Genomic DNA, 19669 nt, shown 5'->3' with positions numbered 1-19669 from the left:
CAAATGGATGGACATACATCTTTCACCCAGACAAGCAAAGGATTGTTTTAATTTTAGCCCCTCTGCATTTCTTAGATTGCAGAGTGTCCTCTCATCTGCTGCCCAGCAGATTTCTTTTAATTTCTTATAAAGACAAAAGCTCTTGGGCAACTCTTCAAACTCTCTCTTGTAAAAGAAATTTAGAGGCAAATAAATGTATTTCTGATTGGGTGGCCGCCTCCTCCCCAGTTCAAGTGGCATGGCTGCAAAGCTGAAAATTAAAGAAGAGCTATTGTTCTGATTTCCATTTACATATTTTTTCCCCTAGACTCTAGAGTAGCTTTGCATGATTCACAATTTGAATTAATCCTTATATCTTACTCTTGGAGCAACTCCCAAGTTCATCTTCTGTCTGACACAAGCTTCTCTCCTCTGACCATATTAGGGATATCCACACTTATTGACATTATACAGATAAGCCAGAGCTTTTGGCTCACAGGGATTGCTTGTCTACACTTACTATTTGAAACTCATGATTTGAGAATCTTCCATTGTGACGGTATATGTATAAAAAACCCTTTATATAATAATTTAATTTAATATACTAGGGGCATGGGGACATGATGTGCTGCTAAAACTGGACTCCACTCTGTAATTTGTTTTTCAACAGTATCCGAAGCAGGAAGGACCTGAAGGAGCTGTTTGACACCTTTGCTGTCCCCTGCAGTCGCTCAAGCCCAGAATCATGTCCTGTTTACACCAACCTCAGGATAGATGACAAAGACACAGGACTGCAGCCAGACCTTGGTAAAAGATCAAAGAGAAGTTACAGAAGTCAAAAACATACACACCTCTTTCTCTTTTACTCTAAATCTCTCCCTCTCCTCTGTAGATTTGCTAACTCGTAACGGGTCGGATCTCGGCCTGTTTATCCGGACCAGGCAGCAGATGTCCGACAACCAGAAGCAGATTTCAGATGCCATCGCAGCAGCCAGCATTGTGACCAACGGGACGGGGGTGGAGAACGCGTCATTAGGCGTCTTGGGACTGGCTATCCCTCAGCTCAATGACTTTTTAGTCAACTGTCAGAGAGAGAACCTGAGCTACGATGAGATTCTCAGTATTATACAGGTAAAGTCTGGATTCTTAAATTCACATTCTCAAATCATCTTCATGGTTAGGGGGAAAGATGAAGGAAGAAAAAGAAGGGAAAAGGAACTCACCAATTTTTTCTCTTGCAGAAATTTGAGCCTTCATCAAGCATGAGACAAATGGGGTGGATGTCATTTGAAGGTTTTGCAAGGTAAAGAAAAATAGGAGTTATCAGAGATCATTATACTTCAAAGTGCATGAAAATGTAAATTTATAGAGCACAACATAAAAGTTGTCACTGTTGTAGGAAGCCTAAGGGGGTAGCTCTTGATAAGTGCTAAACTTCTACCGACTCCCTTTTGGACTTTAAACATTTATTTACACCATAATGAGTTTGTGTATTGCTGATACAGCCTCAGTGATGCATTTTGCTTTTATATTTTATTTTTATTTTCTTTCTTTAACATGCTTCATTGCATGTTGTTGGCATCTTTCTCTTTATATCAGGTTCCTGATGGACAAGGACAACTTTGCTTCACGTAATGAGGAATCTCAGATGAATCCAGAGGAGCTGCAATACCCTCTGTCTTACTACTACATCGAGTCTTCTCATAACACCTATCTGACTGGGCACCAGCTCAAAGGAGAGTCCTCTGTTGAGCTCTACAGCCACGTAAGCCGGATCGTTTTTTAACCAAGCCCGCTGAGATTGTGCGGTTTGTTGAAAACTGCCACTTACTTGTGAACGTCTCGTTTGCTTAGGTGCTCCTGCAAGGCTGTAGGAGCGTCGAGTTGGACTGCTGGGACGGAGACGATGGCATGCCTGTTATTTACCACGGCCACACACTCACCACTAAGATACCCTTTAAGGTTTGAAATGCACATGAATAATTTAATTCATAAAGGGGAAATAGATTGTTGGGGCATCAGTCGCTGGCTCTCTGCTCCCATACCTCATCTCATGGACTCGGTGGAAGCCTCTAGAACAAAATCTGTATCTTTAAACACAAGTGCTCTCTTATGATAGACTCAGGGGTGACGGATCCAGAGAGGAATCCCAGAAAGTCAAACGAATTGTGTCAGCGTTATTTATTTTATGTAATCTGATTTGGGGCCTACAGCTGCATCTAATTTGAAGCTGTTACCCAAAGCTGTTTGAGTTTTATTGTTACATATTTGACTTGCAGTGCTTTTATCGACAATTTCTTCCTTTTCATCTTCTCTCCCGTGGTCCTTCAGGATGTGGTGGAAGCAATTAACCGGTCTGCGTTTGTCAATTCTGATATGCCCGTCATCCTGTCCATAGAAAACCACTGCTCCCTTCCTCAGCAACGAAAGATGGCTGAAATCTTCAAGGTATGAAGGCAGCCTAGTCCTGTCTCTGTCCTTAGAGTTACTGTGTTTCTTGTGTGTCTTTAATTTAATTTTGCAGTTACTGATTAGTAAGCGAGACAGATGAGAATGCCACTGAGCAGTAAAAAACAAAAACTTCTTTTCAATTGGATTGGACATCTCATAGCGTGACTGTGAGGTAACTTATAAATTCACCCAATTAGAAGCTTCGTCTGTCTTTGTTTAAATCTCAGAGCGACACTATTTTGTGGCAGAGGGAAAAATAAACAATAATAAAATAAAAGGAACTAAAATCCTTAGTTTGGCAGCCATGCTCCTTGTTCAGCTATTCTATCCTTTATATTTAGGGAATAACGTTCCCTTTCAAGTAGGCTTGTTTGTTGTGCGACTCCACTCATTTGATTTCCTTGACCCTTGTTTTTTTTTCCAGCTGTTCTGGGCATTCAAACTGGCCAACGTCCAGACGCTTGCTTTTATGAACTTCAGGGCGCAAATGACCCTTTCATCTTCTTCTTCTTCGTCTTTTTTTTTTCTAAATTATGAAGCCCACAGATATCTTGGCACGACAGCTATATCGTGGAATATCATTGTGCTTTCATCTCGCAAAACTTCTGAGCGTTTCATCCTCCTTGGAGACTGACTTCTGAGTAGCTTGATAAAGGAAATTCTTTTATCTGCAGACAGCTCTGTGCCTCAGGCCAGCTAACATCACCATGGTTTTGTTTATTTGTAATGTTGTTTTGCATGGATAAAATTACTTTATTTGTATTTGGAAGATTCTTCCGCAGCCTCTGAATTCCATCCTTTCACTTGATACTTTTCTTAGCACTCGACTTGACTTTCCTGATGGTGTGGTTTTTGTTATTTTTTTCTGTTTTTAAACTAGACTGTGTTCGGCGAACGCCTTGTGACGCGCTTCCTTTTCGAAAGCGACTTCAACGATGACCCTCATCTACCATCGCCGCTGCAGCTTCGAGGGAGGATACTGCTCAAGAACAAGAAACTCAAAGCCCATCAGGCACCGGTGGACATACTCAAGCAGAAGGTGAAGAAGAAACGCATCTTCCTCACACATTTGTGTCAGCAAAACTTGTTCAAATTTCATAAATAATATAAGAACCTTCCAGGTAGCTCCAGAACCTTAAACATCTATCATTGTTTGTCATTAGAGTGCAGTCAAACATCAATAATGGATGGAGCTGTGCTAAAAGGTTCACCCCATCATAACTTTCAAGCAAGAAAAATGCTTATATCTACAGTATAGATGCTGTGTGCATAGGCACTTATATATATGCTTTCAAAGTAGAATTTTCTATTTTTTTTATTAGTATTTTTATTTTAACCCCTTTCCCAGGCTCACCAGCTCGCCCACATGCAAGCCCAAGCAAGCAACGGGTCTCCAGGAGTGACTTCACCCAACAATCATGCCAATGAGGAAGAGGAAGAAGAAGAAGACGACTATGATTATGATTATGAGTCTCTATCAGATGGTAATGAAACCCGCATTGTGGTGTGTGATCGGAAACGTCTAGAATTCAACTGAAGTGTGCGACTTATCAGATTTCTACATCCTTTCAGACTTAACTAGTGCACGACTTACTCATAGATTCTTGTGTTGTAAGCTTTAAATCGGTTTCTGTTCACTAGGTTTTTCTGTTTCTCTTCTTTTTAACACTTAATTCTCGTTTTATTTTGACACCCTGTTCTTACTCCCTCACCCTTCCTATTTTATCTTGCTTGTTTTCCACTTAGCTGATGGCCTCGCTGCCTCTACTGCCTCGTATGGTCTTGAAGGTAAATGCGCACCTATGATGTGCCTTTCTAAGTATTTCCTTCTGCTTTTTTTCCTTTTCTTTTACAGATTCATGCTGTTCTTCAAAAATTAACCACTGAAATTTCCCTTATTACTGTTTACCAATTGCTACATAACATACTATATTCAGTTGGGTTTTAAGACAATGTTATGATTGTTGGTGCAAATTTACAGCACTGTGCAAAAGTCTTCAGCGACCCCTCTTTTTAAAAATATTTTGCTTCTTTTAATTTGTTAAAGTAATCTTGAGCAATAGTTCTCAGGATTTTCCAAAACTGGATGAAATTATGAACACAGAAAAATATTGTCAGATTCTGATCCACCATGTAATTTCATCTTGAGTGTCTGATCGGCAGCGACTTCATTTTTCAGCACGATAATGATCCCAAACACACTGCCTGTGCAGTAAAAGCAGGCCTAGATAGAAAAACACACCGTGGAACACTAACAGTCATGGATTGGTCTCCCCAGAGTTTACACCTCAACATGTGTGGGAGCAGTGTGGGATCATTTTGACAGAGAACATAACAAAAGGCAGAAACACCAAAGAAAAGCTTTGAATGTCCTTCAAGAAGCCTGGAGAACTATTCCTGAAAAGTACTTAGTATTTGGTATGACCACCTCTAACTTTCAAGTTTATTAGAACTGTACAAACTACATTTGTGTCTTATATAAATGGTAAATGGCCTGTATTTATATAGCGCTTTTCTAGTCCCTAAGGACTCCAAAGCACTTTACACATCCAGTCATCCACCCATTCACGCACACATTCACACACTGGTGATGGCAAGCTACATTGTAGCCACAGCCACCCTGGGGCGCACTGACAGAGGCGAGGCTGCCGGACACTGGCACCACTGGGCCCTCTGACCAATATAGCGTATTTCTATTTCTATTTGCATGTTTAAAAAAATCACCCTTTTTCCCCCTGGCAAAATATAAAGAAATGATGGGTGGCTCGACACTTTTGCACTGCACTTTAGCTGCTGATCTCGTCTATTGCCGCCGAATAACTAGACACAAGGGTTGGAAAGCATTGGTATGAAACATGCGCTGCTGTGCTGCATCGCTGCTTTGGACGTACTCCTATATTTTCCTGCATTCCTGTTGTAGCTGCTAGCTTTCTTCAGATAGTGCTGTAGTGTAACCATCTTCCATGGTAACAAGCATTTCAAAATGTCACTGTTACATAATATCTGGAACCCAGGAAAAGAAATACTCCATCCAGTCCATTTGATATCAAAGAATTGTTTGACAGAAACGAGGAAGAATAATGTGGTAGTAGTGTCAGCCTGAGCGATCAGGCAAAACATTCTGCCTCAGGCACCACTGACAAATAAGGGCAGCCATCTGTAGCGCAGATATTCACTGTTCACTCGGGTACTATTCAGGTCCTGCTTTATAGTTATTTTAATTCATAGTGTTGTGAGGGATTACCTGATTATTTGAATCGGTTGTAGATTGCTAACGAAGGATGATTAGTGAGTGATCAGGAGTGTTTGTTATGATGTAGACTTGTTTTTATTGCTCTTATGTAATTTCGATAGCATCCCAACCTCCCAGCTTGCCTCCATACTTTCCCTGGAAGCAATATCAATATGTAGCCTCTGACTAGATACTGTTTACTGCAGTACACAGAATTTTTTTCCTCAGTTGTATAGATGCAGTGCTTGGATGGGACAGCATGTTAAAAAGAGAAAAACATATTTTTTATATGTGATCAAACAATATACGGTCAGCATTATGTCTCTTTCTCCCACAAACGCATCACCTCCCTTCCTCCATCCCTCCGTACTGTATTTGTCCATGACCTCGCCAGTGGCTGGGCAGGCTCATCAGGGAAACAAAACAAAGCCATCTGGTTTCTCAGGCCCTGCGCTGCCCCTGCACTAAACAACAGACCAGGGGAAACTACCCTGTCCCAGTCCCAACACTGCTCGCTCCTAATTCCTCCACTATGCTCGTCTCAGTCACAGGAACTTACTGGTCATGGACCAATTTAAAAATCAAAAACAAACCCATCTCTCTCATCTGAACTCTTTAGATTGATTAAACCTTGCTTCTTAATACCTAGTGCCGCTGTTATGTAATTTCAGACGCTGGATGTTAAAATTGGCAAGCGAACAATTCCCGCCCCAGCCTGACGTCTTCATTTCACCATACACATTTGGCACATGCACAGGCCCCGCTAATACAAACACTTTTGAACTAAGCTGCCAACTTGCCACCCTCTCCCGATAAGTAGTGGCTCCCCTCCAGTCACCGTCTGGTCCAGCTCACTTCTCTGGCTGCTGTCTATAGCTTAAATATTCAGTGTCAGCTCCTTCTGATAAACAGTTGTTTCTTTTTGTTCTTTTTCTAAAGAAGAAGATGTCAAGAATTGAACACGTTGTCTGTGATAAAAAGCGTCTGCATTTTCAAGTTTGCTGTGGTTTTGGCTGCGATTAATGAGTAGGAGGAATGGGAAGAACTCCCCTGCTGTTGCTCCTGTTTACAGTTGAGAGACGTCGCTTTAAATATTAGTAGGAAGGGGCCTTTGTGCGCTTTAGCTTCGGTGCTCCTGAACCGTGCGAGTAGTCAGCAGAGATTTACGAGGTGACGGGTTTCAGCTAAAACCAAAAATTCTTCTTTTAATTGTTCCCAGCTGTGAAGCGGGTCAGCGTGGACAGTCAGTCGTCAGTATGATATAAATGCTTTTATTAAGTTTTTAATGAGTGGCCAGAATGACTTGAAACAGGTAAATCTAGCGGCCACTCTGTTCTCTGAGAAAACAAGAAAAATCCTCATTTAAGTTGCTTTTGTTTTTACAAGCAGTAGATTCCCAGATGATAAATATTCTTCTTCCCTTCTTCCCTTGCATGCTATGTCTTATTGGTGATTTAATGTACACTATATCAGGAGCAGCTCCAGTGCACAAATGTTATTTATGGATCTTTGACAGGCCAGTTTCTGCCTTAAATATACTTGCCTGCTTTGCCCGATGAAAAATACGAATCTGGGATGGTGCATTTAGTATACTTTCATTATCAGAGTCCATATTGCAAGCATTAGCACAGATTTTTCTTTCTTGATTGACAGGCATAAGGCTCGCTAATTTTGGTGGCTGCTTGTTGCCGTACAGTCAGCTCGGTGTAAAGCTCAGGTGTCACTAAAACCCGTTTTTTTTGCCTGTCCTCTTCTGTATAGATAATATACTTGATGACAAGCCAGAAGGCAAGAGTTCGGCCGAGAAAGAAGAGCAACCTGCTGATGAAATACCCAAAAGGATGAAGAAAGCTGATAGCACTACACAGAGCAAAGGAAAGGTAGAGATATAAATGTACCTAATCTCAAGGAAAGTTGCCCTTCGTGCTGCTTCCTTTAAAAGAAATTCTTATAAGATTGATTATGTCAGATTACTGAAAAAGAAAGGTTCAGTTAGGTTAGGTTCAGAGTGTGGTTCAGCCTCTGATTCAGCACTACATTTACACTTATATAGTGAAATGTTAGCAGTGCTCTCCATGTCCCGTGTGTGTCTGCACCTGTAGGTGTTCGACATGGAGCTCGGCGAGGAGTTCTACCTTCCCCAGAATAAGAAGGAGAGTCGACAGATCGCCCAGGAGCTGTCCGACCTCGTCATCTACTGCCAGGCTGTGAAATTCCCTGGTAGGGATCGCTCCGTCTCTTTGCCAAACAGATCTCCTTGTTCCCTTGAATTTCATTAGAACAGACTTTTCTTTATCTTTACTATATATGCCGTCTCCTTTTATCCACCGATATTCTGCTTTCAACTCTCTCCTTTTAATTTCTAAATGCTGTGTATTTCATTTCTCTTTTTTTCTGGATCTTGTCCCACCCTAATCCACTCCCATGTTATATTTAAGAGGGCAAACCTTTCCCCGTGTTTTCAGACATCCAATATCCCTGTGTTACACTCCATTCCTATCCCACACAGGACACCCACTAAGATGATGAATCATCTTCCTCCCATGGAAAAGATACAGTTACTTAGTTTTGCTGTTATTCCCCGGACGGCACAACAACACAAGTTATTTTACGCCGGACAGTAAGAAATTGTTTTGCGGATGTCCTGATGGATGAGTACAGTTCAAATACGAACCCAGGGTCTTCGTCGTGTCATGTCATGTCGCCCTTGTAGCTCTCATGCACTTTCATTGCCTTGCAATAAGTAGAAAGTGAGAAATGCTTGAGTTGGCTTCAAATTTCTTTTTCTTTCCTTTTTAAAAAAAAATGTGCTTATAAAACATCTTATCTCGCCCGTTTACGGGAATCTGCCCTGATTGCATGCTTGCATTTATCTCGAAAAGATTTCTCTTTGTCCCTTAAACATCAACCTCTTATCGCCTCTTCCCTCGAGCGTCCTCTTCTGTTTGTCTCCTCTTTTCTTTAACTGACATCTGCCCTTATAAACTTGCCTGTGTTTCCACTGGTATTCTGTTTGTTTACCGTTTCCAGGGACCCGAGATATGAGAAAGAGGAAGTAGGGCAAGTGGTCCAATTCGGACAGGCAGCAGACTGGTTGCAGCTTTGTGTAGTCGGGAGTGATTTTTAGCTGAACGGGCCACTTATGTACAAGTGTCTGAATCAATTTAAAAACACTCACCATTCATAAAATGAAAAGGGCATTTCTCATCTGAAGTATTTTCAGAAGGGAGACTAGAGTACTGTTGCTAAATAAGAAGTAGGACAACATCATTTGCATGCTATTCCTCCCCACTGATAGATGATTAATTTCATGGCCTTAATGGCAAACAACTTTTGAGTTGCTTTACAGAACATGAAGCCCAAAATATAGATTATAAAACACCTTTTTATGGCAGATGTAAGTTTTCAAATTAAATTCCCTTCAAGTGAATACTGAAAGAAAATGGCTCTGATATGTTTTGGTTTTTTCAAGCAAATTACGATTAAGAAGAGACTCTTGGGATACTTGTGGTGTCTCTAGTCTGTCTGCCTTTCATTAATGACTCGTCTCTTCTGTCTGCTTCCTCTGTGTGGGAACCCAGGCCTTTCTACTTTGTCTCCGGCTGGCTCTAGCAGGGGGAAGGACCGAGGAAAGAGCAGGAAGTCCATATTTGGCACGGCTCCTTCTCGCAGCAGTGCAACAGGGGAGGTCACGACCCAGAGCCGCACCCCTGGGAAAGGTGAGCCTGGCCCGAGGAGGTTTATGTGTGCGGGTGCATATGGGAAACATGAAACACGATGTAAAACTGCCAAAGTTTTTAGTTAATGCTGTTTTATCCTAACTTAAATCATGTAGGACCCACATCACTTGATGGAGACGTTTTCATGGCCTTTAAAAGTGTCTCTGTCCCTCAGGTGGTTCAGAGCGACTCAGCTGGGAGGAGCAGCAAACGTCTCCTGTCCTCAACCCCTCCACCTCACTCAGCGCCATCATCCGCACACCAAAGTGTTACCACATCTCCTCCGTCAACGAGAACGCCGCCAAGCGCCTGTGCCGCCGTTACTCTCAAAAGCTCATCCAGCACACGGAGTGCCAGCTGCTCAGAACCTACCCGGCGGCCACCAGGATCGACTCGACCAACCCCAACCCTCTGCTTTTCTGGCAGCATGGCATCCAGCTGGTGGCACTCAATTATCAGACTGATGGTGAGCGTATGTCTGTATGAAGGGCCATTCACTTCTGACAAACAGCACTTCAGAATTTAATATAACACTGTAATAGCCAGAGGATGATAAAGAAGAAATGACAGTTTTATCATTTTATTGCAGCCCTTTTCTTTTCTTTTTTTTTTACAGCGGTGAAAAAAAAATTTCATATTAGGTTTGGTGAGACTTTTCGTGCATGCACTCACTTAAACGTGGACGTTTTGTTTAAAGGAAAATCTCTCGTCTTCTACAACAGCAAATAGACAAGAACGATTTCAAATTGTCAAACAACTGACAGTATCCAAACGACGTAGCGCTCTTTATGACCTGTTTTAGAAAAACTTACTCTCTGTATCCTCCCCAGACCTGCCCATGCAGTTGAACACGGCGCTATTTGAGGCCAACGGTGGATGTGGCTACGTACTGAAGCCGGCAGTGTTATGGGACCGTAGCTGTCCACTTTATCAGCAGTTCTGTCCGATGGAGCGGGATGTGGAGAAAATGAGCCCTGCTGTCTACTCCCTCACAGTGAGTTAGGAAGAATGTCCTCTTCACCCTTCAGCCCTGAACTTTGCTCGACATTACATGCCACAGCTACGTGTTAGAGCTCAAACACCTGACATAGTCATATCCAACATTAAACAGTCTTGTCAGCTGCCTAGTACAAATGCAGACAGGTCTCGGTAGCAGGTAGTCGTCAGTTGAGCGCACAGCAAGCGAGTGAGTGTCATGCCCACTCAGGTGGACCCACATCTGAAGCTGCTGAAGCCTAAAGCCTACATGTGAGTTCAACTGAGGACCTGATAATGGCTGAATTTCCAGTTTGCATTTTAAGTATTCATAAATATCCCATAAATAAATCCATATGAATTTGTTACATCCTTTTCAATCTTCATCTACTGTATATGGTGCAGTTTTTGAACTCTCTAGGCCTTTAAAACTTAAAACTCACCGACATACCTGCATCTTTGCAGTGCATTAAGGTGCTCAATATATTAATAATATAATGAGTATAAATATGCTAAGATGCTTAAGGGTTTGCCACTGAAGTTACATTTTTACAAAACTGTTAAATGAAGTAAAATTAATATCAGTGCACATTTCGATGGTATATCTTTACATACTGTTTGTGGGTCTCATACAGGTTTGTTATAACTCAAAAAAGGCTTAATCTTAATAATTGGTAGATTTTTATTTTACTGCTTTTAATTACAATAAAGTCAAAGTAATTTGTGTATATATTTGTTATCTTAAATGATATCATACACATTGAAATGTTTAGTTTGTGTGTGTGTATATTGGAGAATTAGGTACCTTTAAGAAATGGTAAAAGAACGTTAAATACATTTTTATATTCTTGGGTCGTCTAATAGTCTTTAACGATATGACACCTCCGCTGCTCTTTTCTGCTCAGATTGTGTCCGGGCAGAACGTTTGTCCCAGTAACAGTGCCGGCAGCCCCTGCATCGAGCTGGATGTTCTGGGCATGCCCATCGACAGCTGCCACTTCCGTACCAAACCGATCCACCGCAACACCCTCAACCCCATGTGGAACGAACACTTTCAGTTCACTGTGCATTTTGAAGAGATGTGTTTCCTGCGATTTGCCGTGGTGGAGAACAACAGTTCCCAGACCACAGCTCAGAGGACTCTCCCACTTAAAGCCCTCAAACCAGGTACAAATACCAGATAATGTACATCTGATAAAACTTTGTCTCCAGGCTGTAGATGGGACTTTTATACACCAATAAAAATATGATGTAATCAGTCTATTTCAAACCACTAAAAGGTTTTCAAGACCGTTTAATTTTTTGTTTTTATGTGTTTGTGTTGTAGGTTACAGACATGTACAGTTGAGAACACAGCACAACGAGTCTCTTGAAGTCTCCAGCTTATTTATCTACAGCCACAGAACAGAGGAAGGTCCAGCAGGGGGCGCTACTGCCTCATCTTTGGTAAGATTTATTCAGGTTTGCTGCTTTTAAGAAAAACTGTAGATCAGATTCCACTTCTTCGTGTTACTGTAATTTTAAGAAACTTCTTTAAGGCGCACTAAATAATGCTTTGCAATCCAAATAAATTCAGAGAAAGTGGAGAAAGTAAGAGGGAGCATCTGGCATTCAGTGTGTTTTTATAATGACCTGCTGCCTTACATCTCTCTGACTCCCAAAACAGCTGTTCAGTTCTGAGGAGAAGCATGCGTCCCAGCAGCACAGGGTGACGGTGCACTGCGCTCCCGGTCCTGAACCCTTCACTGTTTTCTGTGTTACTGAGCAGACCACCGCCAAACAGCTGCTGGACGTGGTCAGTGCTGTAGAATCTGTAGAGCATTTATAAAGGCTGCAGTCACGGGAGTCACACACTTTTAAGCTTTATCTCTCTTCTCTACAGGTTGTGGGGTCAGCGGGAAACCCATCCGAATACTTTTTGTGTGAGGAGAAGGTTCCCCTGTTGAAGGAACGCAGCGAGGTGAAGCGCTGCCCGCAGCACCGAGCTCTAGCACCTGAGGAGGAGGTGGTCAGGGTGGTGTCCAGCTGGAACACTGAGGAGGGATATGTGAGGAGACTGTGCCTCAAAACTAGAGAGGAGGTACACATGTTTAGTAGATGCAGTTAGAGTAATAAGCGGTTTCTCAAAAGCTTTTGTGAAGGCTATGTTGCAGACTCTGGCTCCCCCTTGTGGTTGTGTCATGCACTGTTTGACTGTTACTGTTGCTTTTAATTGCTGCAGAACTTGAATGAGAAGAACACGGTGGTGGAGGGAGAGGAGGAGGTGACTGTGGCAGGCAGAGAAGGAGGTGGAGGAGGAGGAGGAGGGGAGGATGATATGTTCTTTGTCCAGGTCCATGAAGTTTCACCCGAACAGCCTCACACTGTCATCAAAGCTCCACGCTACAGCACGGCTCAGGATATCATACAGCAGGTGAGTCCAGGAGAAACAAACACATTATATAAACAAGCATGAGTCACAGCAGAAAGCACATCCTAATATTTTCAATTTTCTTTGTTTTTTGGCCAGACTCTGTCAAAGGCTAAGTATTCCTACAGTATCCTCGCTAACCCCAATCCATGCGACTACGTGTTGATGGAGGAAGTGACCAAGGACGTCGGCTCTAAGAAGTCCTCGTCCACCAAGCCTCTTCAGCGAGTGCTGCTGGATCACGAGTGTGTCTACCAAGCTCAGAGCCGCTGGCGGGGCGCGGGAAAGTTTATTCTTAAACTCAAAGAGCAGGTAGCTCTGAGCACGACGACCAATTTCTAGTCCTAGAGACTCTTTAGGTTTTTTTCTTAGTTTTATTTAATATTTATGTTTATTGTAGCAATACTTTTAAAGAACATTTTTGTTTTTTTGCTTTCCTTGTGCACGTCCACAAAGGAGACCGTTTTATATGTGCAACTTTGCTCTCAGCCACCATCTTTCTAACATGCTGTTCTTTCTGGGGATGCAGCGATACATCGGGCGAACATCTATATTGGTGATAACAGCCTTGTTGTGTCAGCCAATAGGATGACCAATATAACTCAACTGATATTTATCTTCTGAGTTGCATCCTTTTTAATAGTGATGAAGAGCCAGAAGGCCAAATGGGTGTTAAAAACATCAGTATGAGTGTTGGCCCAGAGTTTGATAATCGCTGCATGCCTAGTTCCTGCTCAGTACGCTGTTGCTTGCTCACCAACGTGTTTTAGCATGCTTAATTGCCTACATGAAATAACCCGTTCCTGTGACCTTTATTTCCCAAATCTTTCATCTGTTTTGTGCTTTTGTGATTTCCTTTGTAGTGTTTTCCATCTGCTTTGTTACTAATATGCTTATGTAACTCTATGCTCTGTACATGTTAATGCTTTTAGCGTTTTATCTATTTGTCATCGTTTTGTGCTCGATTTTTCTTTGTTTTGTTTTTTTCACGCTCTGACAGCCTGGAAATAATGTGTTTAAATGTCCTGCCTTGCTAAATAAAGGTCTAATGCCTCTGTAAGCTCTATTTGTTTAAGTTTTTTCGTCTGTCTTGAGACAAAATGTGATCTGAAGAAATAGAAAAAAGTAAAGGGGATCATGTACATTGGTGTTTTCTCAGCTCGTATGAGTCTGCTCAGGCTCTATTGGCACATTTCTTATGCTGTAAATGCATCTCTTTTACACGGATTCACTTCTGTTTCCAGGTGGTGAGGGAGGACAAAAAGAAAGTCATTTCCTTTGCCAGTGAGCTCAAGAAGCTGACTAGTCGCAGCCGCAGCATGACAACTGGCAGCGGAGTGGATGGCCCTGCCCAGAGTAAGGATGATAGAGCTGCATGCTGTGTGGCTCTGACAGAGCTCCAGGAGTGAGGCTCACACTCTGCCTGCCGTGTTTGCATGGAAAAGCAACAGAGGTACCGTATGTCATCTCTAACCTCTAACATTCGAGAAGTAGAACTCGGTGTGAGTGGGAAAAATTGCCACTATTTTTGAAAAGTACAAGCAGAGTTTGGATGGGATAGATTTAAAATTGTTGATGAATTATAGGTGTCATGTAAGTACAATGCAAAAACCAAACAAAAATATGGTAGCTCTCAGGGTGATCGACCTTTCTTTTAAAGTGCCTTACACTCTTCTTATTATTATAGTTTTTTTAAAGTCTCCCAATTGAGATTTTGGATGATACTTATTTTTTTTAATGTTTTAATCTTTCAAAAGTTTTATGGAAAATGAAAGTCATGATAATAATAATGATAATGATAATAATAAAAAAACAGGCTATTTATTAACTCCAAATCTGCTCCAGGCTGCAGGATCTTCTGACTCACGTCTCCAAAGTGATCTGCAGAGTTTTTGTTCAAAAAAAGAAATAAAGTGAAAATGAATGGAAGCATATTCATTTTTTATCTAACTCCACCATTAAAACTCTAAGTGTAAGTGGTGTTTTTATCCTGTGTCGAGCTTCTTCTTCTACCTGAACCTGAACAAATTTAACGTGAAATTGAGGCTAATAAATGAATAAAAAATAAATAAAATCCCTGCAATAAATAGAAACATTACAGTGTATACACTCACTGGATGTACTTCGTCTGCTGCACCAGACACTAGACTGGCTATTGTGTTATCATTATGAGGAAGATGAATGCTGTGGTAGCTGTACCTGTCAGGTTTAGTCTCACAGAGGCATCATCAAAATGCAAACGCCGCTCATAACTGTGGCAGTCTGCATTGCAGTGATAGGTAATTACATTTCTGATAGGTTGATCACCTGTCATCGTGTGATGACGTCACTGTTTCTGACAATGACGCCCAGTGTGTATTCTTGACATTTAACAAATGTCTGGAACTTTTTTCCCCCCTTCATAAAACAATTGCAGTGCCCTTTTGAAATCTTTTGTCATTCAGATCCTGTCTTCTTCTTCTTCTTACCTACTTTTGCAGGCTTATTGCTGGATTCATTAGCAGTTTATCATCACAGCTAGGTTAGCAGATGTGTGTTAAAAGAGCAGAAATGTGTATTTCATGACCCAAATGAGAGGCTATGCATGAGAGAACTACAGAAACGTGATCAAATATTGCTCAACAGGGCAACACAGTCATTCTCCTTCATTTAGGATTGCGTTTTTAACGTCATTGCTGTTTTCTCATTGGGACTGAACCCTCTCATACTTCATTCTAAAAGTAGTAACAATACTCCCCTTGTAAGGACTTTGAAGTAAATTAATCCTAATTACAGACTATGCTACAAAGAAGGGTCATACAGTACAAGGCTAAGTGGCAATTGTCACCATCGGTCAGCTGTAGAAGACGTGTTTAATCAGCACCCTCAATTGCGACTTTCAATTGAAAACAGATTAAAAAAAGGAGCCCTGAAGAGGCAAAACCATGTGACAAATGTGCAGGTGATGCACAATAATATGCTAACTGGAACGCAGAAAAAGATTTGTATTTGTGCTTGTGGTCATTTTTGCAGTTTACTTCAAAGTCTGTTGTTTTAAAACCCCTTACAGTCTAATATTGAAAACGGCAGCCATTTTTCACATTTTTAACAGAAGATCACTTTGCAGTGTAGCAACAATTCATCATGGTTGTGTTATTAACAAGTGTTGTGTTGTGTCTTTCTTTAAACTCTTTTTTTTTTTTACTAAATATTGAAAAACAGAAACATGAAAATAGAACCTATTTCCTCTTCAGGGTACCTGTCTGCAGCTGCAGGTCTGAGGGCATGGGTGACAGAGGGCAGGGTGGGGGCTGGAAGGTTCCTACAGGCCTCCTCCAACTCTTTCAGAGAGGAGCTCCTATCTGTCCACCTTCCCACCTCTTCTCTGACCCCTTCAGCCTGGAAGCTTTACCTCCTCAGGAACTGGAAGACCCACAAATGAGTTCTAGACACAGAGAGACTTGCATTGACTACTTCTTAACTTGGAGAATTTCTCTTTTCACAAGGTGTTTTCAGTGATGGTCTCGTGCATTGTCGGGTTCTGAGATTCCCTCCTGTCAAAGTCTTGAAGGAATCCAATCCTACCCTGTGTTAAATGAGCAAGTGAAGGACAGGATTCAGTCCAGGCTCTGTTACTGGGTTAGGGGACAGGTAATGAGCCCCTTTTGCTTGGGAGGAGATTGGCGAGCCCACCCGCTGTCATCCAAGTCATCCACGAGGACTGTGATGGTCGTGGGCTGGTAGCTCAGCTCCTCTTGGGGCAGCTGTTTTTATTGAAGTCCGCTGGGACATGAAATGGCAAACTGTCCCTCATATTTCAAATAAATAAGAGAGGATAAAAAAGATTCCTGTGTCACATACAGAGAATAATTCTGGCTTTGATGGTTGCTAAATTGTCATTGGATTTATTGAAATAGTAAAACACAAACTATTTGGAGTATTTATTTTCCCTTTTCAAGGACTATTAAATCTCCACAAGTGACTACACGCCTTGTGCACTAGCATAATTGTTTGAATAAATCTTTTGTACAGTATGTTTAAAACAAAGAAGTAAAATCCACACTTGCTAGTAAATGTTAAAATGGACGAAGAGGTGTAGGAGATTGTTGCTTCCTCAGGTATGGGCTCATTTGGTTGAGGGCATTGTGAAGGAGGCTGACAAGCTGGCTTGTTTGGTTCTTTCCCTACTGTTCCAGTTTCACAGTACTGTAAGAGCACATTTTGGGGCAGTGCAGATGAGCAAAGCTCACAGAAAGACGCAGCAAATGTGAGGATAAAGAATTGGAGGCTTCTATTCTATTTAAATGTCGTAAAAATGGAAGCAGTTTATCGGACACTACCGTATTTGCCCTAAATAGTCGATATATGAGGAGCGTTTTAAGGCAGTGTAGGCACACACTATTATATTCTGCAAATGCAAATGTGGAGCAACTTCTCACTGTTTTGGTAAAGTTGTCTTGTGTCGGTTTAAAATGTTGCAACACTGCCTCCAACATTTGATGATTTTGTGATTTTGTGGCTGTATCTCTGAGGATGATCTGCTTTGTTTTACAGAGTATCTTATTGCTCACATCATTGTGCACAAATATCAACCATATCTCACCTCGTCAGCCAAACTGAGCAGCTTAAAAAGTTAAAAATGTTTATATATGAATATATATACATTACTATATATATATTTAAAATGTAATTTAAACATGGGGTATTGCTTTTTAATAGTGTGAATACAATGCGATCACCAGAACTGTTTGTTAACCTTTTTTGTGCAACAGTAAGCTTTCTGAATATTTACATTGTTAAATGCAAAACTGGTGGAGCCCAAAACATAGTTACAAATTTAGTCAGACAGTCATTACTTCAGAGATTGTTCAAATATGGACATTTCCTCTGTTGGACCTAATTGAGTATTTCCTGCAAATTCCTACATTATTTTATTGGTGCAATGATGGTTGTAGTGCTAAGATCCTTTGGAGAGCATCCCGGTCTTCTTCAAACAATGTTTTGCACTTTTCGTTTTCCTTTTGGTGTCGTCATCAATGTTTTTGTGTTACTGTCTAATTAGTGACAGCGACTTGATTGTTATGGTTAGAACTGCTTCTGTCTTGTTATGTCGTTGTATTTATTACTTTCAATTTCAGCCCAGTCACAAATTTAGTTTTAAAGAAAGCACAAGTACATTTTCGGGGAGTTTTTTGTCAGACTTATAGGTATGTATTCCGTGTTCCCCAACAGAATTGAATGTTCGTAATGCAATTGATTGGTTTTTCTTTATTTATTGGTCTGGACTTACTGTCCTTGATTTTAAGAGCAGCATCTTTATAGATATTTAATGTAAGTAATGACTAGATTTTTTTTTCTTTCTTCTGCACATCTAAATCTACATTCAAAATTCATTTGGTGCCACTTTTCTCTCTTTTAATTAGCGACATTTCAATATTTTAGGACTAATAGTAACTTTTTATTTTACTTCCTCCCATTTGGTTAATGACGTTACCAAATATACATTAAAAAATAATAACATTAAGATGTAAAACGACATGATACATCTTGATTATTACCCAAAAAGGAGCCGTGACACAAAATCAAGTCCATCATCAAGACTCAAGAACACAGACCTGCTGTATCTCCATTTAAATTTTCACTCAGAAAAATCACTTTTGAGTCTCTTTATTGAAAGCTGTTTCAATTCATTCCTGCTTACTCAGCTTTAGGCTTATTATAAATCCTACTTTTATAAAAATGGAATCATTTTTTTTTACCAATATTCCAGAATACTAAAAATTTAACAAACTAGAATTATTTGTTCAAAAAAGCTTAAAAACCTTTCAAAAAAGGCTTAATGCCAAGTAATGAGTTATAGTTTTAGTGCAATAGTGAAGATCTGTTATTCTTCATCTTTTTAATACCTACAAACGACTGACATGTTCCACTTTAACTCATACTTTCAACTTGTGACCATCAATTAATGGGTTAAATTTGACCTGATTAATATTAATCACATGCATGGATTCTGTTTTGTTTGGAGTAAGGGAGTAGGGTGGGACCTAAGGCTTATGATATTTAAGGTAGATGAGACTGTGATCCCAGAAACCACAACTCTATATCGGTGATAATTAAGCTGCAATCCTTTAATCCAGTCAGGCTTTTGTTACTCTAACTGTTTCTAATTTAAACTTTGGATAAAAAAAAAAAGCCATTACGCGAAGCAAAACCTAATCTTTCACGAAATGGTCATTACAACTACATGCCTGGATGAAAGCGATATCAGCTCTAATAAGCGTGTGAAATCCACAGTGATTCCACACAGGAAGGGACATTTTCAGTTTTAAATCTGAGTTATAACACCACCACATCTTGTTTCCTTTTTTCCTCTAACCTCTAGACCTCGTTTCTGAATGTAACTGTTCTTAACCTGAGACAAATATGTGTTTGAAGTTATTTATTTGAATGTGAAGCCCTGGTTGGCATTTGTGTTGTTTATGCGTAAGTTCCTGTAAGTAGTTATTAGTGTTTGTTTATTTATTTCAGTATGTGAGAGGGTGAACTCTACTGCCCTGACTTTACTCAAACGTATTTAGATATGTAAAGAAATATTTTACTGTAAAATATTTAGTGTATTATTCATACTTATGGCATGTTATTCTGCAGTATGCAGCAGCATTTTATTTTCCATAACTGTGGACTAAATCTGACAATTTGAGACTTTATTTTACATTTTGGTGTATTCATTATATCCACGTGTATGCTGTCAAGCTATGTTTTGATTGTTAGCACTTTCCATAAGTGGTCCACTATACACTTTAACATCCGCTCTCTGTGTTATGCCATGACTGTCAAGTGAACATTTGTCTATTTACTTGAATTTACTTTAAATGGATGGTAATCGGTGGATTTTATTTTTTGTCATATGAATCACAATAAAAA

The 19669-nt window shown here is 40.6% G+C and overlaps 1 protein-coding gene across 7 annotated transcripts in view; it reads left to right on the top strand.

Moving 5' to 3' along the window:
• Positions 1–19669, top strand: part of plce1 (phospholipase C, epsilon 1) — a 65858-nt gene extending 46189 nt beyond the window's left edge. For 3 of the 7 annotated variants that reach the window (XM_005747368.1, XM_013914413.1, XM_005747371.1), the window contains 22 exons: positions 650–786; positions 872–1110; positions 1221–1282; positions 1579–1744; positions 1834–1941; positions 2311–2427; positions 3311–3469; positions 3779–3914; positions 4177–4218; positions 7424–7542; positions 7765–7882; positions 9244–9381; positions 9557–9847; positions 10212–10375; positions 11262–11523; positions 11684–11802; positions 12023–12151; positions 12239–12436; positions 12578–12769; positions 12866–13078; positions 14011–14122; positions 16000–19669. In XM_005747368.1, coding sequence (XP_005747425.1) covers positions 650–786; positions 872–1110; positions 1221–1282; positions 1579–1744; positions 1834–1941; positions 2311–2427; positions 3311–3469; positions 3779–3914; positions 4177–4218; positions 7424–7542; positions 7765–7882; positions 9244–9381; positions 9557–9847; positions 10212–10375; positions 11262–11523; positions 11684–11802; positions 12023–12151; positions 12239–12436; positions 12578–12769; positions 12866–13078; positions 14011–14122; positions 16000–16187 — 3409 coding nt within the window. In that variant the 3' untranslated portion in view covers positions 16188–19669. Of the gene's footprint in view, positions 1–649; positions 787–871; positions 1111–1220; positions 1283–1578; positions 1745–1833; positions 1942–2310; positions 2428–3310; positions 3470–3778; positions 3915–4176; positions 4219–7423; positions 7543–7764; positions 7883–9243; positions 9382–9556; positions 9848–10211; positions 10376–11261; positions 11524–11683; positions 11803–12022; positions 12152–12238; positions 12437–12577; positions 12770–12865; positions 13079–14010; positions 14220–15967 lie in introns of all 7 variants that reach the window. The other 4 variants (XM_005747370.1, XM_013914414.1, XM_005747369.1 and 1 more) reach the window with 4 other exon arrangements.

Source organism: Pundamilia nyererei, unplaced genomic scaffold, assembly GCF_000239375.1.
Source record: "Pundamilia nyererei isolate P.nyererei 1_Seehausen unplaced genomic scaffold, PunNye1.0 scaffold00196, whole genome shotgun sequence".
In the NCBI taxonomy this organism is placed as follows: domain Eukaryota; kingdom Metazoa; phylum Chordata; class Actinopteri; order Cichliformes; family Cichlidae; genus Pundamilia; species Pundamilia nyererei.
This window is presented reverse-complemented; position numbering and strand designations above follow the sequence as displayed.